At 39.1% G+C, this 11,295-nt stretch overlaps 1 protein-coding gene across 1 annotated transcript; it reads right to left on the bottom strand.

Moving 5' to 3' along the window:
• Window positions 1-4,054: 4,054 nt before the first annotated feature.
• lft1 (lefty1) lies at window positions 4,055-6,336 on the bottom strand. The gene is made up of 4 exons (XM_034228724.1): window positions 6,072-6,336; window positions 5,618-5,864; window positions 5,262-5,501; window positions 4,055-4,751 (listed from the first exon to the last, which is right to left on the bottom strand). Exons 1-4 carry the CDS (start codon window positions 6,334-6,336, stop codon window positions 4,427-4,429), a joined length of 1,077 nt encoding a protein of 358 aa, XP_034084615.1. The 3' UTR covers window positions 4,055-4,426.
• Between the last annotated feature and the right edge of the window lie 4,959 nt (window positions 6,337-11,295).

Raw genomic sequence — 11,295 nt, 5'->3', positions numbered from 1 at the left:
AAATCGGGAGGGTTGGCAAGTATGGGTAAAGTACCTTTTTAACTAAGGTACTTGAGTAATGTGCTTCATTACATTCCACCACTTAGTGTATGCACCTCTCGCAGAAACTACAGCCCCAAATATGTGTGAAATGTCAACAATCTTGTCGAGTTGACGATTTAATGTTGCCCTTAAGCAATGTTAAGCCGCTGCTATGCTCAGATGAAAACGTGTCACGAATGCAGGTTTCATGCAGTTAACAAATTGTCCTTTTTACTGCATTCATTTTTCAGACTTATGAGATGGAAGGTCAATATTGGTAAGTCCACTACTTTGCTATAGACCAAAATATCACAACAAGTACTGGATGGATTACCATGAGATTTTGACATTGAATGTACCCAGAGAATGAAGCCCAATGCCTTCTTATAGCGCAATCATGAGGATAAAATGTGTGGTTCAGCTTAAAATATCTTGACAACCTTGGTAAGAAAAAAGTTCAGCACTCCTGTTCTACTGGATAATGTAATGACCTTGGTGTCTTTTACTTTTACTCAGCCTCTTTTAGTTTTTTTTTAAAGATGTTGACCACTTTTGGTTTTTGTATGAACTTTGGTTTGGACATTCATGGTCCCCAGAGGATACATTGTTATAGTTTGAACCTCTTATCTTTGACCGGCTTCATCATCAGGTCAATTTGTATCTGGTTCCTTAACCAATGACATTGTGCTTGATGCTAATTCGCAAATGTTTGCATGCTAACATGCTAAACTAAGAGGGCAAACATATACACCTGATAAACATCCAGGCTGATGTTAGCATTTAAGCTAAAAGTTGTGTTAGCTACAGCCCCACTGAGCTGCTAGACTGTCTGTAGACTTTTGTTTTAGAGTGACTCTCTCTTTGTCACTGTCCCGGTAAAGCATCATGACTACTGTTGTCGTCTGTCTCTAGAAGTTTAGCCTCTGAAGCTCATGATCCTTCAGGGCAGGGCCTGTTCAGGGCAGATTCACAGATTCACAAAATTCAAAACCGAAAATGTCCAAACGGGGGCAAACTACAGAACGTTGTCCATTTTGTATTGGCCCTCAGCAAATTCAAAACGTATGCTTTTCTTATATTGTAGGCCTACTTCTTAAATATTCTGTATCTAATCATAATATTACATAGTAGCATTCATGTGTTAATAAGCCCACTTTTCAAATGATTTCAGTAAATTCAAGTTGAAAACATTTTCTAACTAATCTTGGTTGATAGAAAAAGCCCAACAACTTATTTGCATGATAGCTTGAAATATACCCTTCATATTTCCCCTTATTATAAGCAATCTGAGGCTCCTTTTTTAAAGAATGAGCTGCCAAATCTTTATGTTATAAAATAAATGAAACCCATGTAAAGCTGTGACTGTTTGTTTTCTCAAAGCATATTCAAGTATCAAACTTAACGTATGGCAATATACCTCACTTCTAGCTAGCGGCCCAGCTCTTTGTGTGTTTTTCTATATGTGGCCCTCATTGAAAAAACGTTTACACCCCTGATCTAGACTGTTCTTGTCTGAGTTGCAGAGTGTCAGAGATATCAGACTCCTTTCTACTATTATGGAACTAGATGGCATTTGGTGCTCAAATAAATCACAAAAATAAAATACATTTGAAAAACTCTATGTCTCTTTTGAGAGATCATGACCCATAAGATTAGCCATACCACACACCTGGTTGAGTAGTTTTATAGGAGCTACTTTCTTTCTACCAAACTACAACAACCAACTATATTACAGCGCAGAAGGAATCATGCTCCTACCCTTAAGTGTGAGGCTTCTAAAAACGAGATGTAAACATTAATAAAGTCCTCTCCGGCTGAGCTGTAGCTAGCTAGGTGATTAGATAGAAGCTTTCTTCAGCGCAGTGATACGGTTGACATGCTTAGTTTGGTAGGAAAAAAATGGTTTCGACATACTACTTCCAACATGATCTGTGGAAGTAAATTGGGTCATGGTTTCTGTAGAGACATTGCTGTAGCCGCGTGTAAAATGTATATTTTTGCCGCTTTGAGCACCAAAAGGTCGGTGCCATTTAGCTTCATTATATTGGAGACAAGACTTTTTTTACGGCCAATATCTTAACACAAACTACCTGCACCAAATCACACTAAATTGATAGCACTTCAGGTACGATTTAAATGTACAAATGTAAAAAATTCCTCTACAATAATCAGTAATGCCAGCTAGCTTGGTAAAAGAACACTTTCTTCTGCGCAGTGATATGGTTGATGGGCGTAGTTGGTAGAATAAAGTAGTTCCTTCATAAAACTACTTCCAACATGGTCTGTGGATTATTTTGAGTACTGGGTAGGGGAGAAGGGGGTAAATTGAGCCAGTGGGTAAATTGAACCACCCCCTGTAACCAGGCAACGCCTAATAGTTGTAATCAAGTGACCAGAAATTATGCAAGCTCCACCCATTTCTCATTGCCTGTGAAAAAGAGATGCTCATTGTGGTCTGGTAAGTAAACATTTTTACAAAAAAAGTTTTTTGCTTGTCAAAGTCAATTTTCTAGATGTCAGCAATATCGGCTGTTATGTAAAAAAAAAGTATCCAGGTTTAAACACATATTGTATATGTTGATGTGTTGGCAGCGTATTAAACCATGTGAATCATTAAGCTAAAGATGACTCTGAATTTTAATGCTAGGCTATTTTTTCTAAAATGGTGGCTATGGGGTAAAGTGAACCATGGGTCTTGGGGTAAGTTGAGCCAGTTTTTCAATGGAGAAATGAATGAAAGTAGGCCAAGTTGATAATAAGAGCTCATTGTAGGCTACATTTAAAGTTGAATTTACCCTGTGTTTGATTGGTAAGATGTATGAAGTTGTATCAACATTTGTATGATTACTTTTCCTTTGAACATGTTAAAAAAAAATCAATCAATTCAATCGAAATTTATATTAAAAATATTTGAAAAACTAAGCTTGTATTTGGTTTGTTATTTATTGTTTATAGTTACCTTTAAGATGTGTTGTAGGTATGCCCAGGTTTGAACAGTGGTTCAATTTACCCCCTGACCTGGATCAACTTACCCCTACACTGGGGCAAGTTGAGCCACAAGACTTTTTTTTTTAAAGAAGTAATATTTTCACTGCCCTTGATCAAATATTAATTATTATCATTGCCATTGATAGGAGACATCCTGAATTATAGGTGTGTGTTTTCATTTTTACTATGTGTCATTTCTCCTTGCTTAGAGGACAGCATAATTAAACATTGGCTCAACTTACCCCACTCTCCCCTAATCATTTCTAGTATTTTAAATGTATATTGTTGGCGCTTTGAGCACCACCCGCTAACTGCCATATTTCCATTGTATTGAGGGGAAATCTTTACGGCCGATATCTCAACCCTCTACAGCTCAAACCCAAACAATCTAAATTGATAAATAGCACTGCAGGTAAGATTAGTTGCTTTTTTGTTGATCAGTGTCAAAAAGTATGTTCGATCTGCTTTGAATTCATGTTGTAAAAACGTTCAAAGGGGGTGAATCATTTTGTTAAGAGCAGCAATAAGTGTGACGCCCCTTCTTCACAGCACCACCTGTGTCTCTTCTACGCTTCCTGGTGTTGCTGGAGGTACTTCCCTCCCAGACAGACAGCTGCTTGTCTTTGGCAGGGCCGCATGTTTATCTCCATTAGCAGCATATTAGTGAATGACAAGACCCCCCACTCAGACGGCAAACAGTGCGTTAGGTATTGGCCCTGATTAGCAACGTTTGGCCCGGTCTAAGCCTGATGTAAACACCCCACTCTAGTTTAATGCGAATTGACTTCATATTTCTCTGTATGTGGCCGTGTACCTCTTTCCCACAGCAAATAAAGCATTACAAGTGGGTTTGTCAACAACAGTGTGCCCTCAGTGAAGCAAATGTTATAAGTCATTAGGCAAATGATTTGCTCTGCTCCACAATTTCCTATAAGTGTAAATGAAGAGGTGGCAGGGGCAGGCTGTATGTAACTGCATGTGAATGTGTTCATGAATGTGAATGGGCCCAGACAGCCGACAGCAGGGAAGAGGAGGAAGAGCGGAATGTGAAAGAAAATATTTTATTTTTCCAAACATAAACTCATCCATATTATGTACAGCTTGAAAATATAACGCATCAGACAGAATTGGATGGATTGCTGGCAGATTCCACACAAATTCTCATACAAATTTGAATAAAAAAGATATAAAAATGTACAAAATATATAAAAGTGCTTGTGGAATGGGAGGGTTTAAATGGCAGCGGGACTGCCTGTTGTGTGTGAAACTCCCATTTAATGTCCATTTAAATAGAAAGTACTAGACGTGTTGTTAGAAACCATTAAATACATCAACACCCTGATGAAGAAAAACACTATAATAATCCTATTCCCAGCAGTCTGTGTTTATAGGAGTACTACAACTGTTTTCCGTGACATCATACTACGGAGACATTGTCCATGGCGCAGGCACACTTCTCCACGATCATGTTGGGGAACTCGGCCACTTCTATCTCAGTGTAGTCGCCCTTCTTCACCAGGTACATGATGGGTAACGGGGCGCTATCTGACGCTGTGCACCGCCTCTCCCCGTAGCCGTAGTTGCGTTTGGGTTGTTTGCAGCCCCCGGTGCACCTGAAGGCTTGGTAACCCGCCGGCTCGATGATCCAATACTGCGTCCAGGTGAGGGCGCGGAAGTTGATGAAGTACTTATCCCTGCAGCAGGAGTCTTTGTTTTGGTTCATGTCGCAGTCACCGCGAGAACTGAGGAAGAAAAGACAAAGAAAGTTAGATCACAAGTCCCAAGTTTTCTTTTTTTCAGGAGGCCCTGAATGTCTTAGCTACACCCCTGCTGCCTGCGACTAACTGATAATGGTGTTTCTTTCAACCGATTTAAAGTAGGCCTACTAATATGTGAATACACTTCAAATAAGGCGATTTTTTGTATTTTCTTGGTAAGTAATTTTCGATGTATAGCTAAAGATTAAATAAATAAAATGTTGCTATTTTATTTGGAAGTAGGTTTTCACATGAAAGGAACTTTACTCTGTTGTATAGGTGATGACATAAACCTATTAAAAATATATAAAATATATTTAAATTACCCAAAATAGTTACAAATATTTCTCAAAACCCTGAGAATGAGTAAACTGACGCCCCTTTGACACACCACGACAAATCCGCTAATGCAAATGTTGACAGGTAAAGATGAAGGATATGGGCTAATTGTCACACTGACACAATATCCTGTATATCAAAAGCTCGCGCCCTTACCCGTATTCTTCGAGGTTCAGTGTGTAGAGGATGAGCTCGGGCTTCCCCAAGGTGTTGTCCGTCTGCTCCTGGGTGGTAAAGCGAACACTCTTGGCCATCTCTGCCGCGTAGCTGCCAGGTCTCTCGCCCTCGATCCACACCTCCAGGTACATAGGTGTTTTCTGTTGAATCTTGGACCAATAGTGCACCGCCTGCGTCACATCAAAGCTCTTCCAGCCTGTCTCGTGAATGGGGATCAACCTGTGAACACGACAGATAAGGGCGATTAATTAAATGATACAATTGAATTATTATTAAGATAACCCACTGAGAGACGGATTGCTCTACACGTCACGGTGAGAGAAATGACCCCTTACCGTGAGTCTACCAGCGACGTCCGGTTGGATCCGTTGGGCAGCACCTCCACCCAGTAGATGCTGACCCGGGCGTTGTTGACGGGCCGGTGGTTCTTCCTCTCCACCGCGAAGCGTTTATGGTAAGAGGCCCGCTGGTAGAGCTTCAGCTCAGCCATGGTCACCTCGCTGTTATCCGGAATCCTCGACTCCATGTCGAACATAATGCTTTGCCGAGTGGTGTCAGAATACACATACTCCCCAGAAATATCTAAAACAAAAAACATTGTAAGTGTTAAAGTTGATACTTCCACTCAAGTGGCTTAAAAGTAATATTTGGTAAAGGGAGCTTGGTGCGTAAAATAATGCTGGCTCGCTATTACGCACGGAAGTAAATGTTTTAACTATTGTCAAAGCTTTTTTATACACATTCATACATATCACATGTGAAGTATTTTTGAATGGTAAAACTTCTTACCAGCATTGCCAGGGATTCCCCTCAGGATGCCAGCTAGGCTGGGCAGAGATCTGCGTCTCCTGCTGTGGTGCATCTTCAGCATAGTCGTGTACTTATTTCTGATATGCGCCGGAATAACCAGATTCTCCAAATCCCTTTTATGGATTTTAGGAACTTCATCCAAGCCAAGTTTCTGCAGCAGCGCGTCCTTCATATCCTGGTGCGTAAAAGCCTGGGAGAGCCCGAAGAGAGCGGTGCAAAGAACACAAGCGCGGAGGAAATCCATGAGTGAAAACGTTCTTCAGTGTGATAAACAGCAGCAGCAGCAGCACAGTAGCACAAGTCACCCAGAGTCAGACAGTGTGCCTCTGACACTCCTGTGGCCTCTTATATCGGAGCGGCCCTCCCAGTCGTTCGCACTTTGTCAATGGGGGCAGGGACCCTTATCAGAACAAAGGTGCGACAATACAGCCCCATCCTAAACAGGATATCTAAGTGGCCATACTTCAAACAGCAACAATTAGACTCGAGTGCCATCCGTATAGCGGAGGTGTAATTTCATCATAGTTCCACTAAAACTGGATGCTTGATGTCGGTAGTCTGTGTTGCATTTGATGTCAGTGAGGATGTAAATAATATTTTAGATGAAACATGATTGTGGAAAACAGACAGACAAATAACACATTGCATGTGCACTTGTATATACTAGTTTAACTTTATTTTGAAAAGCAAAATGTGTCACAAAGTTTTTATTATTATGGTAAAAATGCACTTGCAGGATGTATGGACAAGAACACTAGCATCAATGCGTTCATTTGGCATGGATATGTTAAGTTTAAACACTTTATTCACTTGTGTGGCTACATAACCAGTACTGGAAAAGTACACAACACCAAGGAATTTTATAAATAAATTAAAAACAACATAATCCTCCAATACAACAACACGCCACCTTACTCTCGGAACATTCAAATAATAACAACAAACTAAATAAAAGACACAAAATATATAATAACTAAGAAATAAACTAACCCTAAAGGAATTTTAAAATCTCTAATATGTTCATATGTCTGTAATAATCTCCCAAAATCCTAGCATGTGTTCAATACAGATATAAAGCTCTGTAACAAATCCTAATGTGGTAATGTTACAGACCATTTCTGGAAACAAGTCAACAAATAGTGGCTATCTTTTATAAAATGAGACTGTCAAGTGAATTTAGCTTTAGGAATATTTAAGAATGTATTACCAATAATGTCTTTATTCAACACAGTGTTGTGCAATGTATATTATTTATTGTCAACACAAAATATAACTGAGGATTAAAACCTCCCACATGTCCAATAACCAAAGGGACTTATCTTTGTATGGTTTGGTGTCCAATTAGTCAAAGAAATTGCTAAATTATTTTTGAATTATTCCCAGTTTTAAGATGCTTGTCCGCTCTGAAGTGTTACAGGCTGCTACACATGCGTCCCAGACAGACATCCCTTGACCCTGTGAACCTGTAGTGCCCCCTCCTCAGTAGCACCCTTGTCTACACACACCCCACACTCTGACGTGTACATTCCTCTGGACGATGTCAGTCTGGCAACAGTCTGTCACACAGCGGCCTTATTTCTGTCTGGGTGGCTGGGATGCAATTTTGTCCAGCAAAAAGGTGGACTAAGATCTAAAAAACCACAGCAGGCCATCCGGTGTGTTCATCATGGCACACGTGTATAACAAGGGGGTCGAGGAGGAAGTGGTGCAGAGCTCAGAGGGAGGGGAGGGGGACGAGAGGATTAGATGTTTATTCCGAGCCCTGTCACCCATTCTTGGCCCTCTCCAGCAGATTAAAATTATTAGCCAAACAGACAGTTAATCCAGGGGCTGGGGGGCCGGCTCGGATGTGGATTGGGGCAGGCTCTTCACAGGTTGGTGATTATCTGATTCCATTGCGAGGATTTGCCTTGCCTTTTTTGTCACACAAACATTAGAAGAGGGCTGCTCTCCCTGGCTGCAGAGCTGCGGCCTGCGGTTGTGTATTGGCCTGTGTTTGCTCAGAGATGTCAGACAGACTGAAGGAGCACACAGGAAGAGCACATGACAGATGACTGCCAGACCCTCTGCAGCCAGCTCCTGCCTGCAGTTTACACACAAGACAAATTATTAATAAGTGCAGCTGATACTGCGTGACGCAATGCATGCAGGGAACACTCACAGGATGCAGTAGTTCACATTAAAAAAAACTTTTTAAAAATAAAAAATCCAATTGCATGAGTGCAAATGCAATTCTTTAGTATGTCTAATAACATGATTACATATTTATAATAATTAGTCTAGTTATTATCTTGGTGTTGTTGCATTTACTTTAATTAATTAATTTCCAATTTATTGCATTATGTCGTGATTTTCCCTTTCGCAAATTTTGCAGATTTTTGCCAGATTAAATACATAAATGAAGGGCAATTTGCAATAGCACATATGTAGTATAATGCTTTGTTAATGAAGTCATAATGATACTTATGATTGGTTGTATTTGCTTTTTTAAATAATTCATTATCTTTTTATTGCATATTGACGTGGCAATAATTCTTTTTTTTGCATTCACTTTTTGCAAGATTTCATTAATAAATAAATTGTGCAATGGCAATTTGCAATTGTGTATAGGTAGTATAATCATTTTTATGTATATTATAGTATTTTTTATTATAAGGAAATACTCTTAATGTGTCAGTTAGTCTTACAGCCTACCTGTCATGGTAAGATGTCAACAAACAAAACTTTAAAAAGCAAAACAAAACAACAATGACCAAATGTGTTATGAAATCTATTGTGGATATATTAGTCCATTATTAAATAATGCCTCAGTTCCACACTGTAATGTAATTTTTAAAGACCAAATGAGTGTTTTTCAACTAAGGAAGAATGAAAAAAGACAACAAATATATACATTTATTTTTGTTATGATTTAAATGCATGTTAGAGGAGTTTGAATAGGAACAGTAAACTCCACAACACACAGTTAAATCATATCTGCAGCCTTAGATGCCCTGATGTCAGTATGCTCAGTGCAGACATGTAAATCACTGCATCCATTGTCCAGTCCAGCCAAGGGCCAAGTCTAAGTGCTTGACTGTTCCCAATGGGAACCCTATGAGTCCCCTCTGCCTCACATTACAAGCCCTAATTCGGGAAATTAAGATCCCTTTGTGTGATATTTCTCAGTCTTTCTTCCTTCCCATGCCAATCAAAGACAAGTTGCCCAGTTCAAAGCTCCATCTGATGCTCAGAGGTGTCATTTATTTTCAATCAAAGGCCAACAAGCTCCTACAATCCACAACTCAGGTGTTAATTAACATCCAAGCATTTGCATTCAAAAGCATTCCGATGTATAGGTCATTCCCTTCCATTTGTGAAACATGAAATCCCCTTGCTGGCGAAAAAACTGCTGTTTGTAGCTTTTAATATTACAGAGAGGAAGACTTTGGTTGTGTTTCTGTTTACGTTATATATCAGCATCCCACGCCGTGTCTCCATGGGAACAAGGAGGCACAGCTGCAGCAAAAAGTCAATATTGAACTTGTGTTGGTGGTCAGCGCAAATTCCTCATTATTCACGTGGATGCATTGTCACCCACTTCCTGATCTACTATTGCCTGCTTTATCTTATTACCAAATATTTGAAGACATGCGCCTTAATGGCCCACACAGGCTCTGTTTCAGTCTGGATGCCTCCGTGGAGCTGTCAGACAATCATCATCGCTGTGTCTGTCAGAGGGAAAGCGCTAGACCTGTGCAGGGACAATACAATTATTGCTCAATGGCCTCTAGACAGATACAGGGCAGTCTGATTGCATTTCACACAGCTCCCGGCAGCCAATCAGCGCGCAGTCTGAGGCTGTAATCCCAGGGCAGACTCCAGCAAATGGGATCAGACATGATTAGATAGGACTAACAATAAATATTTCCATTAACTTTTAATTAATCGACATAGGGGCGACTGTTAGTGTGCAGGTAATGAACATGATGCAGCCAATATAACCCTGAAACATTCAGTTATATGACTTTAAAAACACAAAGTTAATAGAAAGAAAGTCAGTGTGTTAGTAGTAGGAACATATGAATATCTACACGGGAAATGATTTATCACTAATGAAACTGTACTGTGAACACGCTGAAAGCTGCATTACCGGACACACACATTAACAGTTGTAGGGAGGCTGTTTGTACAGCAGAGGGCGCTCTAGTGACAATGAGAAGCTTGGCCGTGGAGACACAATAACTAAATAAATAACTAAATACATTACTAAAATAAATACAATTAAATTAAAATAACTCCACTAAAACGGTATCCATGGTGTAATTTCGCCCAACTGTGTTTTATTTTATGTATTCACCTTTATAATAACACCTTTGGCATGAAAGCCATACAAATAAATACATATATTTTTTATTAAATCATAATTATATAACATGTTAAGAAAATAAAAGAATGTGTGGCTACCTGTTGTCAAAGTAGACTTGTGTATTTCAATTTCCTGCTACATTATAATTTTATTATAATAAAAATGTTATTTGATGCCTTTAATCACTCTAAAGAATGAAGTCTAAATCATGATGTAGTATTTTAGAAAAAAATTAAATAATTAATTGATCTCTTGATACCCAGAGGTTTACATATATACTGTAGTAAACAAACAAGTAACATTTGAGCAATATTAACCCTCCTATTGTCTTCGTTCCCCCCCCTTACTTTGGTGTTCGCGGTCAAATTTGACCGGTTCTGTTTTAACTGCTATTACATTAACACAAAAACCATTAATCATCACCAAATTTCATTTAACACCCTTTCAAACTGTAAATATTGTATCAGACTACTGGTATACATGAAAAACTGCATGACCGCGAACACTATGGGTGTTACAAAGTTGACTAAATCATCCAAAATGCAATGAAAGTGGTGATCAGCAATTGTATATGTTCAAATGTCTAGTGTGAAGTATATCATAAATCCTTAATGCAATCAAATGTAAAACTAAAAAGTTATGATTGTAATCGGTCAGATTTGACCTGAAGACAACAGGAGGGTTAAGATAATGCATCAATAATTCAACAACAAAATGGTCACCACACCTATATCTATTTATTTAAATACCAAAAGAGTGATAACAGACTCTATAACGACAAGTGTGGTTAACTATTAATCCCACTCAGGGTGATTAACATGGCAACAATTCATTAAGTGCACTATGAAAACTGAA

The sequence above is a fragment of the Gymnodraco acuticeps genome, unplaced genomic scaffold, assembly GCF_902827175.1.
Source record: "Gymnodraco acuticeps unplaced genomic scaffold, fGymAcu1.1, whole genome shotgun sequence".
In the NCBI taxonomy this organism is placed as follows: domain Eukaryota; kingdom Metazoa; phylum Chordata; class Actinopteri; order Perciformes; family Bathydraconidae; genus Gymnodraco; species Gymnodraco acuticeps.
Note: the sequence above shows the minus strand (reverse complement) of the source record. Positions and strands in the feature narration are given on the sequence as shown.

What these genes read in the sequence shown, in the direction of transcription:
- lft1 (XM_034228724.1), bottom strand. Translation starts at nt 6,336, where the DNA reads ATGGATTTCCTCCGCGCTTGTGTTCTTTGCACCGCTCTCTTCGGGCTC. An exon ending in ACGTCGCTGGTAGACTCACG is followed by an intron (nt 5,502 to 5,617) that starts GTAAGGGGTCAT and finishes TCGTGTTCACAG; the next exon opens with GTTGATCCCCATTCACGAGA. An exon ending in CTGAACCTCGAAGAATACGG is followed by an intron (nt 4,752 to 5,261) that starts GTAAGGGCGCGA and finishes TTTCTTCCTCAG; the next exon opens with TTCTCGCGGTGACTGCGACA.